The sequence below is a fragment of the Lactuca serriola genome, chromosome 1 (genome assembly GCF_051521515.1).
Source record: "Lactuca serriola cultivar US96UC23 chromosome 1, Lser_US96UC23_V15, whole genome shotgun sequence".
NCBI lineage: Eukaryota > Viridiplantae > Streptophyta > Magnoliopsida > Asterales > Asteraceae > Lactuca > Lactuca serriola.
The window spans coordinates 58,673,730-58,695,155 of NC_136408.1; the positions used below are offsets into that span (position 1 = coordinate 58,673,730).

The following is a 21,426-nucleotide window of genomic DNA, read 5'->3' on the forward strand; positions in this document are numbered from 1 at the left end:
ATTTGCATTATGACTCACTTCTTTCATAAACACCTCTTCATCTATACCATTATCATCGATAATCCACCATTTTATTACTCTAAGTTGACGTTTAGAGTATATTTTGACATTATTTACCAATTTCTCACAGTTAGAATCATTTTTGCAAGATCAAGACTTCCATTACATTTCATAAACTTTGAACCATTAATCCACTTAAGTTTAACCCAAATTTAGGATGTTAAATGCACAACATCAACTTCACATTATATCATATTACATCCATATAGTGTAATTTACATTAGATTTAATGTGAAGTTAACATCAAATAGTACGAATCTGTTTAAAAATCCTTCAATCATTAAATTCAAACACTACATAGCATGACATTGATATAACTCATAGAAATTTACGTTATCTAATATGATCCCATAAAAAACCATCATATAATTTCTTTTGGATTATTCGTATAATGTTTATTAAATATGTATCTAATATTACATAATTTGTAATTATCCATGTGAATATAATTCACAACACTAGGGCATGATAAAACCTAATGTTAACCTTCAATGCTCAAAATCTTACCCTTCTTCTCCAAGCTCATGTGGACAATGTAAACCTCCTATGAAAACGACAACATATCAAGAAGTAGAAAAAGTTAAGCAAATTCAAGAAACCAAGTAACCAATAGTAATAATCCACATGCCCTTCATCAATATCACTCGATAACCAACTCACACTACCACCTTCACTAGTCACCAAGTCAACAACATTGACCAAAACGCTTCCAAGTAACCCCGCGAATGCATTGCTCACCATGAACATGGCCATGGCAACACTCGACATGCTCCTCGGGAGCTCAGAGTAATAAAACTCCATCTGCCCTATTGCATTAAAAGCATCGGCTAATCCTAGCAAAGCATACTGTGGGACCAACCACATCGCTGACATGTCATTTCCCGACCTTGCCACGTGGCGCCTTATGGTTTCCATGATTGCAGACACCACCATGGCAATGACTGAGATTAGTAGCCCGATTCCCATTCGGGTTTTTGGGTGGAGCCCACGCGGTTGGTGTGTGTGTTTTGCTAGAATTGGGACTAAGATACGATCGTAAAATGCGAGCCATATTATGAGTGTTAAGACCATGAATAAAACGAATGATGCGGCTGGGATTTCAAACCATGAGGTGATGTATCGATTCATTGCTTTTGCTTGGAGTGTTGGGTAGTTTTGGGAACTTGTGGCGAATAGTAGAATGCTTGAAGACCAAATGGGTGCTATACGAATTAGGGATTTGAGGGATTCGACCTTTTCGACTGTGGAGAGATTCCATGGATCTGTGTTTGAATCATTAATAACGCACGCTTTGTTGAGAAACCTTAAGTTCTCTGTTAGCTCAACTCGATCCATTCCATGGCTATGATTATAGCAGTCATCTTGACTAAGATTGAATTTCCGGTTCTTGAAAGCAACAACTAGAACTTGAATGAACCCTGAAAACGGGCTCTCACCAACTTTAACTTTCACATAAAGAGACGATCCAAGTAAGAACATAAGAGCAGAGCAAACCATGAACAACACAGGAACTGCAAATCCAACCTGCCAACCATACTGATCTTGAATGTACACCACTACTGTAAAAGCAACAACTGTCGAGAATGCTCCAGAAGCATAGTACCAATTAAAGTAGCTGTCAATGAGCCTCTGGTTGTTTAGGGTTGGATGATTGTTGAGTTGGTCTGCACCAAAGGCCATGGAGCATGGTCTGATGCAACCACATCCAATCGAGAGGAGACCAAAAGATGAAAAAAGTAACGCGAGTTGGGTTGGTGTTGCAGGGCTGCAAATGGTGTTGAGTTCATCGCAAGATGAAGGTCGTAACTGTGGGAATATGGAGGTCAGCCAAAGAAAAACCATCCCCTGTAGCGATAAGAAGATTAAATACAGCCCCAAAATCAGAATCAATATTATGGGAGGTGGAAGACTTACGAGAAGGGTGGAGAGAGACCCGAGAGCGATGACCCGAAACCGACCCAAGTAAGAATCAGCGATGAAAGCTCCAAAAATGGAGAGGCCATTTGAAAGTGCTGACCAGATGGAGAGTATACTTGTTCCGGTTACAGCTTCCATGTGATAAGCTTCCATCAGATAGAATATCATGTTTGGCATCAATCCATAGCTCGCCACTCTCTCGAATGCTTCATTCACTGCTCCAAAATCAAAATCAAAACCTAATTAGTACGATCGAGATGCATTTATATTCGAACTCGCAAAAACTTTTTTCTGGGAGTTCGAGTACAGAGTACAGATAACGATGGAAGAATTGGGAATTTTGATGTACCTATGATGAATGGCATGGTTCTCAGACCACCCTTATGATCATGATCACTGTGAAGGAGTAATTTGGTTTGTAATTCTGTATCGATGCTCGACTTTTCTTGATCGGATATTCCTTCCATGGACGATCGACGTTTTCCCCTGATTGATCGACTTCGATTCAAAGATGATTCGATGAAGTTTAACTAGTAGGTTGAATTTGGGTGCCATGTTGATAGTTAGAATGTGACAGAGACAATAACGATATCAAGAACTCAAAATTGCGCAAGCAACTAAGGATTCCATTGTTGTTTGTTTCTTGCAACTGACAAATACATCCCTTTCAATCAATACACTTCCTTCAGCTTGTCAGCTCTTTTGGCCATTTTTTCTTTCATCTGTCAATTATTCATTATCCTGCTAATTTGATTTTCCGTAGGTACGTGAAACGTACGTTTCTCAAATCCAGTTGTATTTCTATAAAAGAAATGACAAAATACTTTTTTTTTCTTAAGATTTTTATAAAAGAATATTCAAAATTTAAGAAAAATTCCCCCACTAACTACTCATTACAAAGTTGAAATATTACAATCAGATTTATTGACATATGAAACTTATATCAATACTATAGATAAAGACCTCACCCTTTGGCAAAACTTTACTAGAATCGGGAAATTACAAAGTTAACAAAATTAAATCAATTTTGGAAACTACCTAGAATTGAATTAACAACCATATGTTACCAAAACAACAAAGCCATTCTACAAACAAAAGAGCCAAGAAAATGGACTCTCAATCTTGCATTTCCATATCAAACGCAAGCCATCTTCCATGTGCCCATTAAAGTTCTTACCCCCTTCTTTTCCAAACCCATATGGAAGATCTAAACATCCCAACATACCAATGAGTAAACAAAATTGAGCAAATTCGACAAACCAAGTAACCAATAATAATAATCTAGATGTCCTTCATGGCTTAATTAATATCGTTGGATAACCAACTCACATTACAATCTTCACTTGTTACCAAGTTAATAAGACTTACCAAAAAGTTTCCAACAAGCCCCAAGAAAGCATTGCTCACAATGAACACCACCATAGCAACACATGACATACTTTTCAGAAGCTCATATAAGATAAGAGATTGTTTCATTCATAAATAGTGAGGTTAAACTGCATATAAACAGGTTTATAAATCCTAAAGGGCTTGGGCCTAAACTCTAATCACTAACATCCCCCCGCGGTTTGATCGGGAGGGGACGATTAAACTGAAAAAATAAAAACATAAAACATAACATAAATGAAGACAGCGGCAACGACAGTGGCAGAGCTATAACGATGACGTCTAACAACTGCTTATCGAAGAAGGAGAGAGAAGAAGCGACAACAGTAGTTCCTTTGTATAAGAAGAGAGGAGCGGCGGCGACGATAACGATCATGCAACCAGAGGGATCCGGAGAAAGGCAGCGAGAAAGAAAGAGGGCTCGAGCTGCAGCGGACGGAGCCAATATCGGCGAGATCGGCGACTATAATGTTGATTGAGAAAGAAACGACTGTAGATCAGAGGCTGCCCGACAGAGAATGTGTCATCGGAGAGAGGCAACCGAAATATCAGAAGGGGTTGAATCAAAAAAAAGATCTGAAGAAGTGGTCGGCCTAGGATGAGGCGGAAGGTGAGGAGGCAGAAGTAGACGAGGCAGTAGAAGAAGCCGATGAAAGGGCTCTGATTTGGTGTCATCTTACTGTTTTATTATTTAGACGAAGAAGAGTAGAAACGGAAAAATAAGGAACATAACAATGACACCTCTGGCGACTATTAGAGAAAGTCGCCGGAGGTGGAAGGCGGTGGCTACGAGTTGTGGTCAGAAGTAAGGTTTTAACCTAGACCTCTGATACCATGTAAAATAATAGATTGTTTCAATTATAAATAGTGAAGTTAAACCTCGTATAAATAAGGTTACATAAGAGACCTAATATAAACCCTAAAGGGCTTGGACCTAAACCTAATCACTAACGGCTGAGAGTAATAAAACCCCAAGTGCATTGCATTGAAAGCCTAACTAATCCTAACAAAGAATATTGTGGGACCAAACACATTCCTTACATGTCATTGACCTACCTTGCTAGATAGGGCCTTATGATTTCCACGATTGCGGACCCCATGGGTAGATAGGTAGATGAGGATGCTAATAGCGAGTTTAGGACTCAATCCTTCTGTGCGTTTTTGATGTCGTAAGTGATTTACTTGAGTTGTTTAACAACCCAAGGTTTTGACGAATATTAGACAAATGATGTTGTCTAAGGATGTTGTTTGTGTATTTCTTATTTTCACATCTGGGTGTTGATTTAATGGATGTTAAATCAAAATATTGGCCAAACCATAGCCCTTTTGGTTACAAACGATTTAGAGGTATGGAACATGCTTATTTTAATGAAACATTTTTAACACTATTTTTGTTTTATTTTCCTCAACCTTTATATTGTTTAGGTACCCATGGACATTATATATGGCAATATACATACATTCAGAAGCGTGCTTCTAGGATAGAGGATACAAAAGATAAACGGAAGAGAAATTTTAAGAAAATGAAAGTGAAATGTGCCAAAAAAAAATGATAGGATAGCATACAATATTTATGGACTACAATATGTTTCCAAGGTAAAGTAACTTGGGTGGAGTGTCAGAGTAGTATGGTGAACTTGTGGTGATCATAGTAGAATAGTAGAATGCATGAAGACCAAAGAGGTGTCATACGAATTAGGGATTTGAAGGCAGTGGCGGACGCAGACTGTTTTAATATGGGTGTCCCTCGTCCTTCAAGCGGGTGCACCTAATAGAAAAAACCAAAAAGAAAAAAAAAATTACAGTGCGTGCCGGAAATTGAGCAGGGACCTGGGACCCCAATTGCCCCACTAAGGTCCGCCACTGTTTGAAGGATTCGACCTTTTCGACTAAGTATTGATCCATGTTTGAATCTTTAATAACACATGTTTTGTTGAGAAACCTGAAGAACCATGTAATACGATTAGGTTAAGTTTATGTTTTTTAAGTTATGAAGTGTTGTTTGTATAAATGATATTTGAAAACCTTTTGAGAAACTCACTACACATTTTTTGGAAATCAAGAGAAAAATATATGAAACCAAATATGTAAACTCTTAAAGAGCTGTAAGTCATTTTTTTCTATATTAAATCAAAATTTAAAATTTTATATATAATTTATGAGATTAATTTCTCCCTGTTAAGTTAGAATTACAAAAGAAACACCACTTTAAGCATCTCTAACCCATTAAAGCATTCTTTGCACCAAACCTATGTAATTTGTTGTGTAAATAATGTTTTATTTCTAACTCGTTCCATTTGTATCTCCAACCCACTTGAGGAATTTGTCAAAGAAATCGAAGAAGTGAAATCGATAAACCGAAGAAAGCATGATGGTTATAGAATTAACAAAAACATATACTTTGAATTGTTGTAATTATTAATTCTTTATGGTTATATCATGTTCGAAATATTATAAAACTAGGTTATAATATGTGGAAACCACGGTCGGTATATTTAAATTTTTTATTTAAATATAAAAAAAAACAAGATATTATTGATTGTAAGTAATTATGAATTAATTTATTAAACAAAATAAACACAATAATGTTATTAGGATATGATTTTGTATTTTCAAATTTTGAATTGAATGATTTGTTACCAGAAAAAAGGAAATAATAAAAATTATAGAAAAATATCATGTGTCAAATATACATTCTAAAAAACTGATACGTATCATTTTTAGGTTTCATCTATTAGAAGCGGTAGATATGAATATATATGGTACCATTTATTCAATAGAATAGCAAAAACAAAGAGAAGGTGATTCATTATAAAGCGACCATGTAAAGTTGCTACAGATTCATATTTAAAATGAGATATCTAACCCATAATACCTTTCTTCGGTGATTTTGTCCAAAATCCCGATCATTTCACGTGCATGTCAACGCCAAAAGGAAGCCAAAAGCCTTGAAAATACCAAAAGCCTTGGTACTCATATAAATGATGGTGAAACCACAGTTTGTCCTTGGGGAGAATTGACACTCTATCCCTATATCGCTCGATGATCATGGATATTTTTGTTTTCCAAGCTTTTTCTTCATTAATCATAGATGCAGAAGATGACGAATAGGAAGTGATTGAGGAATACATTATTACGGAAAGTTGGAAAACTAAGATGGTTGTAAACTTGTAATTCATTTGAGCATGATTTATTTACATAGAAAAAAAGATGTGCTCTACCTATCATACAAAGTTGACAATTTGAACCTAAGAATATAATATTTAAATAAAGATAGCTAACAAACCTTATCGGCATCAAATTACATTATATATATATATATATATATATATATATATATATATATATATATATATAAACTTCTTTAAAACAATAAACGTTAAACATGCAAAATAAAATTTAATGTCCATGCCATGGGTGGGTGGTAAAAAACCATATCGAGAAAGAATTTGAAATTCATTAACAAAGCCAATGATATCATCCTTCAAAAACAAAGGATCTTGAAATTATTTACTAGATTATCCACATGCTACAACACTAAAGCAGGATTTACATAGAAACACATTGCATGGCAATATTGGATTCTAAAACCCTAATGTTGAGCTTCAATCCCCAAACTCCGATCCTTCTTTTTTGAGCTCATGTAGACGATGAAAACATCCGATGAAGACGACAACAGACTAAGAAGTAGAAAAAATTAAGCAAACTCAAGAAACCAAGTAACCAATAATAATAATCCACACGTCCTTCATTAATATCACTCGATAACCAACTCACATTACCACCTTCACTTGTCACCGAATCAACAAGATTTATCAAAAAGCTTCCAAAAATCCCCGAAAACGCATTGCTCACCATGAAGAGTGCCACTGCAATACTTGACATGCTTTTCGAAAGCTCAGAGTAATAAAACTCCAATTGCCCTATTGCATTAAAAGCATCTGCTAATCCTACCAAACAATACTGTGGGACCAACCACAATGCTGACATGTCATTACCCGACCTTGCCACATGGCGCCTTATGGTTTCCACGATTGCAGACACCACCATGGCAATAACTGAGATTATTAGCCCAATTCCCATTCGGGTTTTCGGGTGGAGCCCACGCGGTTGATGTGTGTGTTTGGTTAGAATCGGGACTAAGATACGGTCATAGAAGGCGAGCCATATTGTGACTGTTAAGACCAAGAATAAGACGAATGATGCGGGTGGGATTTCGAATCCTGAGGTGATGTGTCGATTCATTGCTTTTGCTTGGAGTGTTGGGTAGCTTTGGGAACTTGTGGTGAATAGTAGAATTCCCGAAGACCAAATTGGTGCTATACTAATTAAGGATTTGAGGGATTCCACCTTTTCAACTGTGGAGAGATTCCATGGATCCGTGTTTGAATCTCTAATAATGCACGCTTTGTTGAGAAACCTTAAGTTCTCTGTTAGCTCAACTCGATCCATTCCATGGCTATGATTATAGCAGTCATCACGACTAAGATTCACTTTCCGGTTCTTGAAAGCAACAACTAGAACTTGAATGAAACCTGAAAACGGGCTCTCACCAACTTTAACTTTCACATAAAGAGATGATCCAAGCATGAACATAAGAGCAGAACACACCATTAACATCACAGGAACTGCAAATCCAACTTGCCAACCGTACTTATCTTGAATGTAAATCACTAGTGTAAAAGATATAAGCATTGACATTGTTGCAGAAGCGTAGTACCAATTAAAGTAGCTGTCAATGAGCCTTTGGCTGTTTTGGGTTGGATGATTGGTGAGTTGGTCTGCACCAAAGGCCATGGAACATGGTCTGATGCAACCGCATCCTATTGAGAGTAGACCAAAAGATGTGAAGAGAAAAGTGAGTTGGGTTGGTGTTGCAGGGCTGCAAATGGTGTTGAGTTCATCACAAGATGAAGGTGTTAACTGTGGGAATATGGAAGTCAGCCATAGAAAAACCATCCCCTGTGGAAAGGAGAAGATCATCAATAGTTTCTATTTAAGAATCCTATGGTTCTTATTCGGGTCATTTGATAGAAAATTGAGGGACTTACAAGAAGGGTCGAGAGAGACCCGAGAGCAATGACCCGAAACCGACCCAAGTATGAATCAGCGATGAAAGCTCCAAAAATGGAGAGACCATTTGAAAGTGCTGACCAGACGGAAAGTATGCTTGTTCCGGTTACGGCTTCCATGTGATAAACTTCCATCAGATAGAATATCATGTTTGGCAGCAATCCATAGCTCGCCACTCTCTCGAATGCTTCATTCACTGCTCCAAAAAACAAATCAAAACCCTAATAGATACGATAGTGATTCATTCATACTCGAACTCAAAAAAATTCGGGGACGGATAAGGTTTTCCTGTGAGTTACAGTTTAGAATACAGATAATGATGGAAGAATTTGGGGATTTGAAGTACCTAAGATGAATGGCATGGTTCTCATACCACCCTTATGATCATGATCACTGTGAAGGAGTAACTTGGTTTGCAATTCTGTATCAATGCTGGATTTATCTTGATTCAATTTTCCTTCCATGGACGATCGACGTTTTCCCCTGATTGATCGACTTCGATTCAATGATGATTTGCTGGAGTTTAAATAGTAAGTTGAATTTGGGTGATGCCATGGAGATAGTTACAATGTGATAGAGACGATAACAATTTCTATAACGCGAAATTGTGCAAGCAACAAAGGATGCAATTGTTGTCCGCTTCTTGAGGGTTACGATGACAAATACATCCCTTTCGATCGACATACTTCCTTCTATTTATCACCTCTATGTGGCCAGTGACCAGTGGCCAGTGGCCCTATCGATCGACATACTTCCTTGACTATTTCATTACCCGGCTATTGATTTTAAAATAATTTCTCATATACACTTACTAAAATAAATATATTATATTTCTTTCCAAAATTTTATAATATATATATATATATATATATATATATCCCTCTAAACATCAAAATATCAATACAAAGACCACTTAAGACCACTTACTATACTTCTGCAGTGCCACATCATTGTGTCGTTACCCGACAAAACCGGTGGGTGTCATACCACATTTACTCTATTTTTATTTATTTATTTTTTTAAATGACGCAAATGGTCAAAGGTCAAAAAAGGAACAAAAAAGGTGCAGTAAGGGCTTGTGGTGCGGTGGCCAAACGGTGCCACTGGGGGTTGGTGATGTGCGCACCGCACACTGTGTCACCACATCAGCCACCGTAGTGTGCGGTTTATGGTGTATCGACCTAATATCTAAAATATCCTCTATTTGCAATGTCACAATATTCAACAACAAAACAATTAATGCATAGATATCATGGAGATGACTGAAGATGAAGATGTTTGTTTGTCAAGAGAGTGACATTCCAACAATTTAGAAATAAAAATTCAATTATTATAGACGTAAGGATAACATGATTAAATATTTTAATTATTATAATAATTCTAAGATATAAAAAATGATTATAAATTATTAAAAACATTGTAAAAAAGATTTGGGTAAATATGATATTTTGAAGGTTTATAAAGTAGAAATATGATATTAAGAAATTAAGTTGGGCAATATGATATTTTGATGTTTAAGAAATGCATATACAAAATTCTCCCGTTTTGCAAGTCTGTAGACATGTAGTCACCTCAAATCTCATTTTATTATTATAAAAAATGATGAGCGGGTATTATTATCATTGACTTAATCTTTTAGCAAAACTACGGATGATACAAATCCCAAAATCACATAATGCAGAAAACACACAAGCAGATGTGGTGCGATTAAGTCGGACCCTTCCTTTTCAAGCTGGAAGTACATGAAACACAAACTAAAAACCGTAAGCACAAAACTTAGTGAGCTCCTCCAAAATACCACATATCATACATGCATAACAGTCAAAACATAAATAGGTCTATTTCACCCCCTTCGGTATCTTTCAACCGATATTGGGTCAATTTCACCCCCCTCGGTATCTTTCAACCGGTATTAGGTCTATTTCACTCCCTTTCGTATCTTCAACCGGTATTGGGTCTGTTTGTGACAACCCGATATTTCAAATCTTTGTAATGACCTAAAAAGTCAAGTATTGTAACCACTTTTGAGTTAATAAAATTAACTTTGATAATAAAATGTCCAAAAAGTTCTATTTAAATTACCTCTATGTTTAAATGTCATTAAACCATGATCGTACGTAAAAAGAACGCCCAAATCCGACTTCGTATATTGAAGTTAAGATTTTTCCAAGTTCGGCTTAGCAGCTGACAACTAAAAACTCGAATCGGAGATCGAGCGACTTTTGGCCGGAATGACCTAAATGAGAATCGAAGGTCTCGACAATGATATTTCAGCGGTGAAAAGTCTGGCAAAAACCAACGTCAGATAAAGAAGTTATGAATTTTTAAAGAAATTCCTTAATCACGTCATTTTATAAATAAATAATAAAAATAATTTCGGAATTTGCCAACAGGATCTAAACGAAAGTTGTAGAGCGTAGTCTCACCTACGCGTGGATATAAAGACTATCGAAAACGGAGTTCGTATGAAGAAGATATGAATTTTTGAAGTTTATTAAATAAATTATATATAAATTTATATCAAAAATCCGGTAATATCCGAAGAAGGAGTCAGCATCCTCATCCGAGTTACGCGCTGCGTAACCCCGTACGCCCCGCGTACCCGAGGGCCTTGGTCTCGGTCCGTCCACGTCGCCCCTATGCGAAGCTATCGACCCGCCCCATCCGATCCGTCCCATCTGAAGCCGAGGCAGTCGAGGACTCGCTCATGCATGACGTACGCGTACGCGCTGCGTACGAGCGTACGCCCCGCGTACCGAGGCTTCTCAGACCCCCTATAAATAGAAATGCGAGGGTTCCCAGAAATTCACCCCATTTCTCTCCTTTCTCTCACGATCTTGCCTCGATTTCCGTGCCCGTTCAAACCCGAAGCTCTGGTCTTTTTGCTCAAGTCCCGAGGGTCGATTTTACTCCCGAGATTCCCGAGAATCCCGAGAAAAATCTGTTTCTCAAGACGAAACTCTGCCCGGTTTTCCATCTCGCTATCTTCAAACTTTCAAGTGAGTTCATACCCCTTAATTAACCTTTTTAAGATATTCTAAATGCTTTTATATGCTTTCAGGGGGGGAATACAAGTAAAACACACAAGTATTATCGTGTGTTACATAAATAATTATTTTATATGCTTTTATATATCCAAATCACATGTGATTTATAAACTTTATAGGAAACTTTCGTATATAAAATATGTTACCTTAGAATTCTATCTTTTGAAATATAAATTGTTGTAATGCATGTATAAACTAAACTTTTTCTTAGATTTTATGTATACTTGTCTATCTTAGGCTCTACAAAAATCTATACTTTCATAACAAGTGATTCCTTTTCTAGGTATTTCTAAACAAACGAGACATACTTTTAGAAAACTATAATAGGTATAGTTTTACGAGGATATTGCTAACTTTTACATACTAGAAACATGATTTTCAAGAAGTCACTTTCATATACAAGAACAAACGAACATTTTAACACGTAAATCTGTTTTTATACCACGGTTTTGTGAGACATAAACTTCACGTACGTTCGAGTACACATTTCAAGTCCTGTATTATATACCAGAATCCCTTGGAGGGGGAGCATGGTGTTTGTGTATAGATCTATACGGGCTTGACAACCCGCGCCCTGACTGTTAGCTACAGTCCACCGTTTGGGGTAACAAACGTCATAACATTCCAACGCCTGAAGAACGTTGTGTATAGGCATTCCGAGTCAATAGTATGGTTATAAAACTCACATGGGGTATTAAAAATGCATTGATTTACAAGGTTTTCAAACACATTTGGTTATTTCACACTTACATACATTTCAGAAACAAACATTGGTCTTGAGAGAAGGCTACTTTTATACTAGTAGAAAATATAGGATTTTCTAAACACAAACAAACAAGGACAAAACATTTCATTTCATACAAACATTGTCATTTAAATACTTATGAAACTCACCAGCTTAAATGTTGATCTACTCTTTCAAAACTACTTGTATGTCCCAGGGAATCAGTAATTTCAGGTATCATTATGCTTTTGATGAAGGGATGCTGCGGCGCCAGTTTAATCTCATATTTTGACATCATATTGTAATTGGTTTTGAACATGTAACTTTTGACAAATGTAAACTTTCAATTATATATGTGATGGTTGTATTGCTTTCTTTACTATGTATTCATTTGTTACGTTACCACATGAAGTCATCCGCCCCCGAACGTTTCCGCCGTTCAGGTTTGGGGGTGTGACACTGTTTCACCCCTATATCTAAGCATACAATCATATAAACGAAATTCATGAAGACAATAGGCATAAACAAACATAGAATGGAATTGTCACGAAGACAACTATCATCATACTACCAAAATCTAGTGGGCCAACATTGGTGCCTTCGACCCACGAGTACAATGGAGGAAACTCACCTTGATCGAAAGATAGCAAATCCCACACCCGAGTCTGCAGCCCAACGGTTCCTCACGGTGAACATAATCAATACTAACCTTAGTTACTATCTAAGGTCAAGCTTATAATCATAAGGATTAACAATGGTCCAAGCCTAAACTAAAGGACCCTAAGGCCCAACATAGCCCCAAGAGCTCCAAAATGGCCTAAGGCCCACAAATGACCTAATACCACAAAAGGTCTAAGGCCCAAAATCAACAAGGCAAAACCCCAACTTAACCCAAGCCCAAAAACTCCAAAAGCCCAGAGACAGACGTACGTGTGACGTACCTACCTGGCTGATCTAGAATCAGGGTGCTGGTTCAATAAGCACAACGTACTCTGGAGTACGCCAGACGTACTGGTCCGGGAGCCAAACCCACCCAAATGTCTTAACTCATTAAGCTTATAACGTTTAGACTTCAAGTCAACATCAGAACAAGGTCTTAAACCATAAAGTCAAGGACTTTAAGCTTTTGCATGGCTTAAAAAGGTTAAATCTTGGATTTTAACATACTAACTTCATGAAACAACCCTCAACCCTTGCATGGTTGAGCTTAATCCATCAAGACACCTTTCTGATGCATAAGGGACATCAGAAATACTAAGATCTATCATCATAACCTTCTGGAGTAGCTTATACTCTCAAGGAACACCTTAAGAGACCAAAACAAACCAAAAACCCTAACTATCTAGAACTAGGAGATGAATCGTCAAGGTAAGGACTTGATACCTTCTTAAGAATGATCAAGGTGGCTAAGTTTTGGATCCATAAGCTTTAACACCACAAGAGAAACTTCTAAGAGATCCTTCCTTCTTCAAGATCATCAAAAACACCAACAAAGATCACTCCTAAGCTCAAAACACTTAAATGTCAGCTAGGGTTTCATGGGAGGGCTAATAAGGGAGGGAAGCTGATGAGGGGGCAACCTCAAGCCTCATAATAGGGGTTATATAGGAGTTAAACCCTAAAAATTAAGGTTTGCTGATTCACACAGTACGCCCAACGTACATATCGTACGCCTAACATACGAAAGTGCTCTCCCCGCGTCTAATTCAGGTGAGGACGCTACGCATACTCTCATTACGCCCAATGTAATAATCCCCTTTTGTCTTTAAAGAAAATCAACACTTAACCAAAATGTCAAGAAAATAATACCTCACAAAATGGATGTTCCACACACATAACCAACATATAACATCATGTAAATATGAGCCTTTAGCTTGACTAGACTACCTCGTAGGGCCTACAACCTATCCGGACCGCTCTCCGGGCCTTCAGTCTGACTGGTCTGCCTCTCGGGCATTCAGCCTATCCGGACTGCCCCATGTATCTTTTCCTTTAGCACAAAGCAGGATCACCTCAACCCAACAAACCATATCATGTCAACATATACAATAACAATCAATAACCAACAAGTACAGATAATCAACCTGATATACCAATCTAGCATATACTCAGTAAACACACGTAATCATACATATCTACTAGTCTATCGTATAAACAACACAACATCAATCCAATATACCAGGATACATGATCCAGTAGGTTGGCACTGATGCCTTCGACCCATAAGTACAGTGAGGAAAAACTCACCTCACAAGTCCGAAATGTAGTTGAACAGATGATTGTTCCAACTGCTGACTCTACTAGTCACCTAACAACAAACAATGACCTAAACTCAAACTACTACTCAACAAAATCTCAAATTTCCTAAGTCAAACATGGTTAAATTCAACAGTCAACGGACAAAAGTCAAAGTCAACTACAACTGGTCGTCACATCGTGGCCCTCCCTGTCCATGTGGTGGCAACAAAACGACAAAACACTTGACTCTAACCCAGTCGCCATGTTGGGGTGACCTAAGGCCACGCCGTGGGCACTAGGTTCTGAACAACTTAATATTCTAAGTCGTTTTCTTCGATTCTAAGAACTCTACAACTCAGATCTAGTCCATTCCATGGTCTAAATGGATAAAGTTTCCAACTTTATCCCTTAAAACCTTCCATGAGGCAAAGATCTCACCCTTAGGTCCAAAAAGGGGTGAAAACACATCCTGGCTTAATCATTAAACACTTAATATTGAAGATCTCACGACCAACGATTCCAGAAGGGTTCCTAGTACCAAAAATATCATAAAAATCCATGATTTCCAGACATGCATGTTTTGAACTTCTAATAGGTCAAACACTAGTGTTTTATGACCAAAACTCCATGCATGGCACCAAAACTCATTTACAAATCAAATCCAAGACACCAAATACTCTATTTGTCCTGGAGATTCATAAAGTTGCAAACTTTATGAGATCCCACAACTTAAATCCATCAAGACATGAAGAAAAGGGACAAAATCAAGAGGTCTAGTAACATGGCAAGAAAATGTTGGATCTTGGACAGTTACCAAGATCTAGGAGATGTGCTAGCTGAAGAAAATGATGCTTGCCAAGTAACAACTACACCAAGGGCTTCCTTTTCCTTCAAAAATACCAAAAAGCACCAAGAATGAGCTCATTACTTCAATGGAGGCTAAGGTTAGGGTTTCTGAGTTAGAGAAGAAGATGGAGGCTGAATGATCACGAAACCCTAGCCTTAATGTTCTTTATATAGGGCCTAAATCCTGAAATTAGGGTTTTTCACTAAAAACACCTGCCACGTTGTGGCACCTAAGACCACATCGTGGCGGGTCATTTAAATTTCGCGGTCCAAAACATTATGTCACGTCATGGAGATGCTCCACTACATCTTGGCCACCCAATTTAAACTTAATACATAAAAAGTTGATTCATAACTGGAACGGATGTTACACACACTCTCTGTCTGCCTCTCTCTCTCTCTCTGTCTCTTTTTTTTCTCTCTCTCTCACTCTCTCCATGCCTTCATAGATTCTGCGTATCTTCCTCTCCCATCCTCCATTATTTTTTTTTATTTCATCACAACCTTGTAATCTTCCATAAAAATGGTGATAGCAATACATTCATATACCGCCACCACCGGATCTTGAAAATCACACACCCACAAAAATGACACACAACAACACTGGAAAATCTGATGAAGTTAGGTTTTTTTAACTTGAAAATGGAGCTTGGAGAAACAACAATGATAAATTTGATGCTCGAACAATAATGACATATCATGAAATTGAGCTTGAACTTCGAAAAGTTAGGGTTTATCTTGAACCCAAAAATCCAAAGGAAAAAGTCTCGATTCTTGAACTTGAAAATCAAAAGTTGAGGATGATGTTTTAAAGGTTCAAGATGGTAAAATCTGATAGAAAACATGATTGTTATTGTAAGAGTGTCTTAAGGATTTTTTTTTTGGTAGGGGAAAAGGGGGGGGGGGGGGGGGAGGGGGCTCCGGTGAACCGAGATCTAAGAAGTAATGGTTTCGTCCATTCTGCTTTAGCATTTGCAGGTTCAGTGAACGGAGATCTAAAAAGGAGATTGGTGGTGGCTCAATAGTGTTAGCGACGGAAGGAGTAGCTGGTGGTGGTAGGCGGGCGACAGTGATGGACAGTAATGATATACGGTGGTGGTGGTTGGTGATGGCAGTAGGTGGTTTGTTCTTGAGAGGTTGTGTGTTCTTGAATTTTCTTGTACTTAGTGTTTATGTGAAGGAGAAATTGATCGAGAGAAATGAGTAAATGCAAGGACAATATACTATTTTCATTTAATTTAACAAAAAAACTAATGTGTTTGTGTGTATGGTTTGCTCCATATGGACCATCCATACAAAAAATATATCTTAGGGACTATTTTAAAGACAAACAGAAAAGCTTAACGGCTATTTGTGAAATTTTATATGAAATTTATATAAAAACTAAAAAGACTAGTAAGAAATTAGTTAAACAAATACAAAGAGTACAATCACAATCTAATTTTGGATTCGTATACCAAGGTGACTAATTAGTCTACCTTTTTTTATTCCACGCGAGGGTCAAGAAAAAGAATGAATAAAATCAAATATCTAAAATGTCCCACCGACCAGGATTTTTATCCCACAACCAGGGTTATGCTATTAGGCTTATAATCCTTGATACACAAAGGATCTTGAAGATTGGGAATCAAAGCAAATGAGCAACAGGCTTATAATCCTTGATACACAAAGGATCTTGAAGATTGGGAATCAAAGCAAATGAGCAACAAACAAAAAACTGCATCCTTTACACCTCGTTTCCGAGTTTAACAAAAGAAAAGAAGAAAAAAGAAAAGAAAGTCATGAGAAAAAAGAAGAGAAAGGAAAAGAAAACAAAATTTTCTTTCGTGTTCCCGAGTTGGAAAGAAGTGGAAGGAAAATGAATCATTTTGTTCTTTCTTTCCAAATCCTCCCAAATCGGATGAAAAATGATCCTCGTATTTCCCTCCATTTCCTCCCACTTCCCCCCTTTAATGAAACTCGGGAACACCAATCTCTTTTATTTTCTTCTCATTTCCACTCATTTCCTTTTCTTTCTCTCGTTTTTTTTAAAGAACGGAAGTTTTTTTCTCTCGTTAAGTTGAACTCAGGAACGGCGTGTTAGGGAATCGAGAAAGAAAATACTTCAACTACAGGAGTGACATCAATAAGTATGCATGTCTTATAAAAAAATTGTAAATCAATGAATTCACATTCCATGACATTCATGATAATTAATATAAGTTTTTACATTACTAATTACTTATATGAATATGATAAGAGAATTCATTTGTACACAACTTTTTATCATATCATGAAGATCCCTCATGTGCTTGAAAATGTGTAATCAAATACTTAATTTCTTTTGGATTATCCGTATAATATTTATAGAATAAGTATCCAATATTACACAATTTGTAATTGGATGCTAAAACCTAATGTTGACCTTCTTCGAGGTCATGTAGACAATGAGAAAATCCTATGAAGTCGACAACATACTAAAAAGTAGAAAAAGTTGAGCAAACTCAAGAAACCAAGCAACCAATAGTAATAATCCACATGTCCTTCATTAATATCACTTGATAACCAACTCACACTACCACCTTCACTAGTCGCCAAGTCAACAACATTGATCAAAAAGCTTCCAAAAAGCCCCGAGAACGCATTGCTCACCATGAAGAGCGCCACTGCAATACTTGACATACTTTTCGGAAGCTCAGAGTAATAAAACTCCAACTGCCCTATTGCATTAAAAGCCTCGGCTAATCCTAGCAAAGAATACTGTGGGACCAACCACATCGCTGACATGTCATTACCCGACCTTGCCATGTGGCGCCTTATGGTTTCCACGATTCCGGACACCACCATAGCCACGAATGAGATTACTAGCCCAATTCCCATTCGGGTTTTCGGGTGGAGCCCACGCGGTTGAAGTGTGTGTTTGGTTAGAATCGGGACTAAGATACGATCGTAAAAGGCGATCCATATTGTGAGTGTTAAGACCAGGAATAAGACGAATGATGCAGGTGGGATTTCGATTCCTGAGATGATGTTTCGATTCATTGTTTTTGCTTGGAGTGTTGGGTAGCTTTGGGAACTTGTGGTGAATAGTAGAATTCCCGAAGACCAAATTGGTGCTATACTAATTAAGGATTTGAGGGATTCCACCTTTTCAACTGTGGAGAGATTCCATGGATCCGTGTTTGAATCTCTAATAATGCACGCTTTGTTGAGAAACCTTAAGTTCTCTGTTAGCTCAACTCGATCCATTCCATGGCTATGATTATAGCAGTCATCACGACTAAGATTCACTTTCCGGTTCTTGAAAGCAACAACTAGAACTTGAATGAAACCTGAAAACGGGCTCTCACCAACTTTAACTTTCACATAAAGAGATGATCCAAGCATGAACATGAGAGCAGAACAAACCATGAGCAACACAGGAACTGCAAATCCAACCTGCCAACCATACTCATCTTGAATGTAAATCAATAGTGTAAAAGATACAACCATTGACATTGCTGCAGAAGCATAGTACCAGTTAAAGTAGCTGTCAATGAGCCTTTGGTTGTTTTGGGTTGGATGATTGGTGAGTTGGTCTGCACCAAAGGCCATGGAACATGGTCTGATGCAACCGCATCCAATCGAGAGTAGACCAAAAGATGTGAAGAGTAAAGCGAGTTGGGTTGGTGTTGCAGGGTTGCAAATGGTGTTGAGTTCATCGCAAGATGAAGGTCTTAACTGTGGGAATATGGATGTCAGCCATAGAAAAATCATCCCCTGTAGCAACAAGATGATTAAATAGCGGCTCGAAACCAAAATCAATATGGAGGTGGGAGACTTACAACGAGGGTGGAGAGAGACCCGAGAGCAATGACCCGAAACCGACCAAAGTAAGAATCAGCGATGAAAGCTCCAACAATGGAGAGACCATTTGAAAGTGCTGACCAGATGGAGAGTATACTTGTTCCGGTTACAGCTTCCATGTGATAAACTTCCATCAGATAGAATATCATGTTTGGCATCAATCCATCGCTCGCCACTCTCTCGAATGCTTCATTCACTGCTCCAAAATCAAAATCAAAACCCTAACTGATACGACAGACATTCATTCATACTCGAATTCAAAAACAATGGTGGACGGAGAAGGTTTTCCTGTGAATTAGAGTTTAGATTACAGATAATGATGGAAGAAATTGGGGATTTGAAGTACCTATGATGAATGGCATGGTTCTCATACCACCCTTATGATCATGATCACTGTGAAGAAGTAACTTGGTTTGTAATTCTTTATCAATGCTCGATTTATCTTGATTCGAGTTTCCTTCCATGGACGATCTACGTTTTCCCCTGGTTGATCGACTTCGATTGAATGATGGTTTGCTGAAGTTTAAATAGTAATTTGAATTTGGATAATCCCATGGATGCTATTGTAGTCTGCTTTTTTGCGGGTGCGGGTTGCGATGACAAATACATCCCTATCGATCGACATACTTCCTTCTATTTTATCACCTCTATGTGGCCACTGTCCATATCGATCCATGATTCCACATACTTACACAAAGTCTTTTTCTTTCTGTCAATTTATTACTAGTCTATTCAACAAGAAAAGAATGCGTTGAATTCGTGGATATGAATACCATGAGTGGAGCTTCAAAAGAAATTCGAATACAAACGAACAAAACATTAAAAAATAAATAAATAATGATATTAAATAATATATTTGTATAGAACAATCAAAAAAACATAAATAAAATTAATAGTATTAAATAATATATTCGAACAATATTAAAAATAAATAAATAAAACAATAATAAAATTAATATGATTTTAATTAACTAAGATAATTATTTTAAAAGAAATCCTCCCTAATAAATGAAAATATTTTTGCAACATGTCACTCTCTCATTAACTTAGACATATGTCGTTTTTTGATATTTTTGAATAAATGTTTTTTTATTTGTCATTTTCTCATTTTTTTTTAATTTTTTCTTAATTAACATATCATATTTACACCTTAATTAATAATTGTCTTAATTGAAAATAACCAATAAATTACAATATTACAACTCATATAGTATTTTAATATGTTTCCTTTTAAACTCAAATTTTAAATGTTTAATTTAAATAAATTTTCATTTAAACCTTCATATTTAATTTTTTTTTTTTTTTATTCAACACGTATAACATAAATAAAAAATCAAAAAGTTAAATATTATCCTTAAGTTGTAAAAATTTCATAAAAAAACATTTATAAATTGTAAAAAAAGGTTACGGATTCAAAAGATCTAGTTTTAATTGTCGTTGTCATATAAACGAAAAAAATATTAAAAAGTTATGATTAAATAATGTAACAAACAAAACTTTATAAACTTAAAAAATAGCTGAATAAAACGACAACGAAAAATAAATAAAAAATAACATTAAATATTTTTATAATATGTCAAAAAAAATGAAAAGGTTTTTAAATAAAAATAAATAAAGATAAATAATTAATAATAATATGATTTAAAATAATTTAAGATAATTGATTTAAAAAATTAAAATAGTTTATATCAAATCTATATTAAATTTTTTAAAATAAAACGAAAAAATATTAGTCATTAAATGTTTGATCAAGTGAAGTGATGCAAGGGTTTCTTTTAAGAAATCATGTATTATTATCATTGACTTGTTTTTTAGAAAAACTATGGTAAAATTGTAGTTTTTATTTAGACAAAACTACAAAAATTGTCACTATCGTAGGCATTTTTTTTAAGATTTAGTCAAAACCTCAATTTTTTGGCTTCGTTGTCATTTTGAACTAGTTTTGTTGTATATTTGGTCCATTAGTAAATTGAAATGATTGAAATACTTTTGGGTAGTTATTTTTCATTTTTCTTTCATTTTTAAAAAAATCTAATAGTTATTTATTTATTTATATAATTAAAAAAAGAGCCCACATCTCCCTCTCTTTCTCACACACACACAAAACATATCGGTCATCAAAAAACCCATCATCATCTTCCCCACTTCACCTGCAACTCAAGCTACACATACACACACTGAAAGTTAAAACACACCATAAAATCAGTAGTGCATACCACAAAATTGCAATTTTGTAGATATATAATTACAAACCTCATAAAAATTCAGTAATGAGTTCACAGAAATCAATGTCACCCCTTTTGTCACCGT

The 21,426-nt window shown here is 36.4% G+C and overlaps 3 protein-coding genes across 4 annotated transcripts; all 3 read right to left on the reverse strand.

The window, feature by feature from the left end:
• Positions 1-381: 381 nt before the first annotated feature.
• Positions 382-2,686, reverse strand: LOC145089254 (protein NRT1/ PTR FAMILY 1.2-like). Its single transcript, XM_079027718.1, has 3 exons — positions 2,327-2,686; positions 1,975-2,192; positions 382-1,905 (listed from the first exon to the last, which is right to left on the reverse strand). Exons 1-3 carry the CDS (start codon positions 2,442-2,444, stop codon positions 583-585), a joined length of 1,659 nt encoding a protein of 552 aa, XP_078883844.1. The 5' UTR covers positions 2,445-2,686; the 3' UTR covers positions 382-582.
• Positions 2,687-6,798: 4,112 nt separating this feature from the next.
• Positions 6,799-9,173, reverse strand: LOC145089263 (protein NRT1/ PTR FAMILY 1.2-like). The gene is made up of 3 exons (XM_079027723.1): positions 8,783-9,173; positions 8,415-8,632; positions 6,799-8,325 (listed from the first exon to the last, which is right to left on the reverse strand). The coding sequence occupies exons 1-3, from the start codon at positions 8,898-8,900 to the stop codon at positions 7,003-7,005; spliced, it is 1,659 nt and encodes a 552-aa protein (XP_078883849.1). The 5' UTR covers positions 8,901-9,173; the 3' UTR covers positions 6,799-7,002.
• An 8,435-nt stretch (positions 9,174-17,608) lies between these two features.
• Positions 17,609-19,860, reverse strand: LOC145089269 (protein NRT1/ PTR FAMILY 1.2-like). 2 transcript variants are annotated; one of them, XM_079027729.1, is made up of 3 exons: positions 19,463-19,860; positions 19,095-19,312; positions 17,609-19,029 (listed from the first exon to the last, which is right to left on the reverse strand). In XM_079027729.1, the coding sequence occupies exons 1-3, from the start codon at positions 19,578-19,580 to the stop codon at positions 17,707-17,709; spliced, it is 1,659 nt and encodes a 552-aa protein (XP_078883855.1). In that variant the 5' UTR covers positions 19,581-19,860; the 3' UTR covers positions 17,609-17,706. The 2 variants fall into 2 exon arrangements, with proteins under 2 accessions (XP_078883855.1, XP_078883861.1); XM_079027735.1 differs by having other exon boundaries at positions 19,095-19,404.
• Between the last annotated feature and the right edge of the window lie 1,566 nt (positions 19,861-21,426).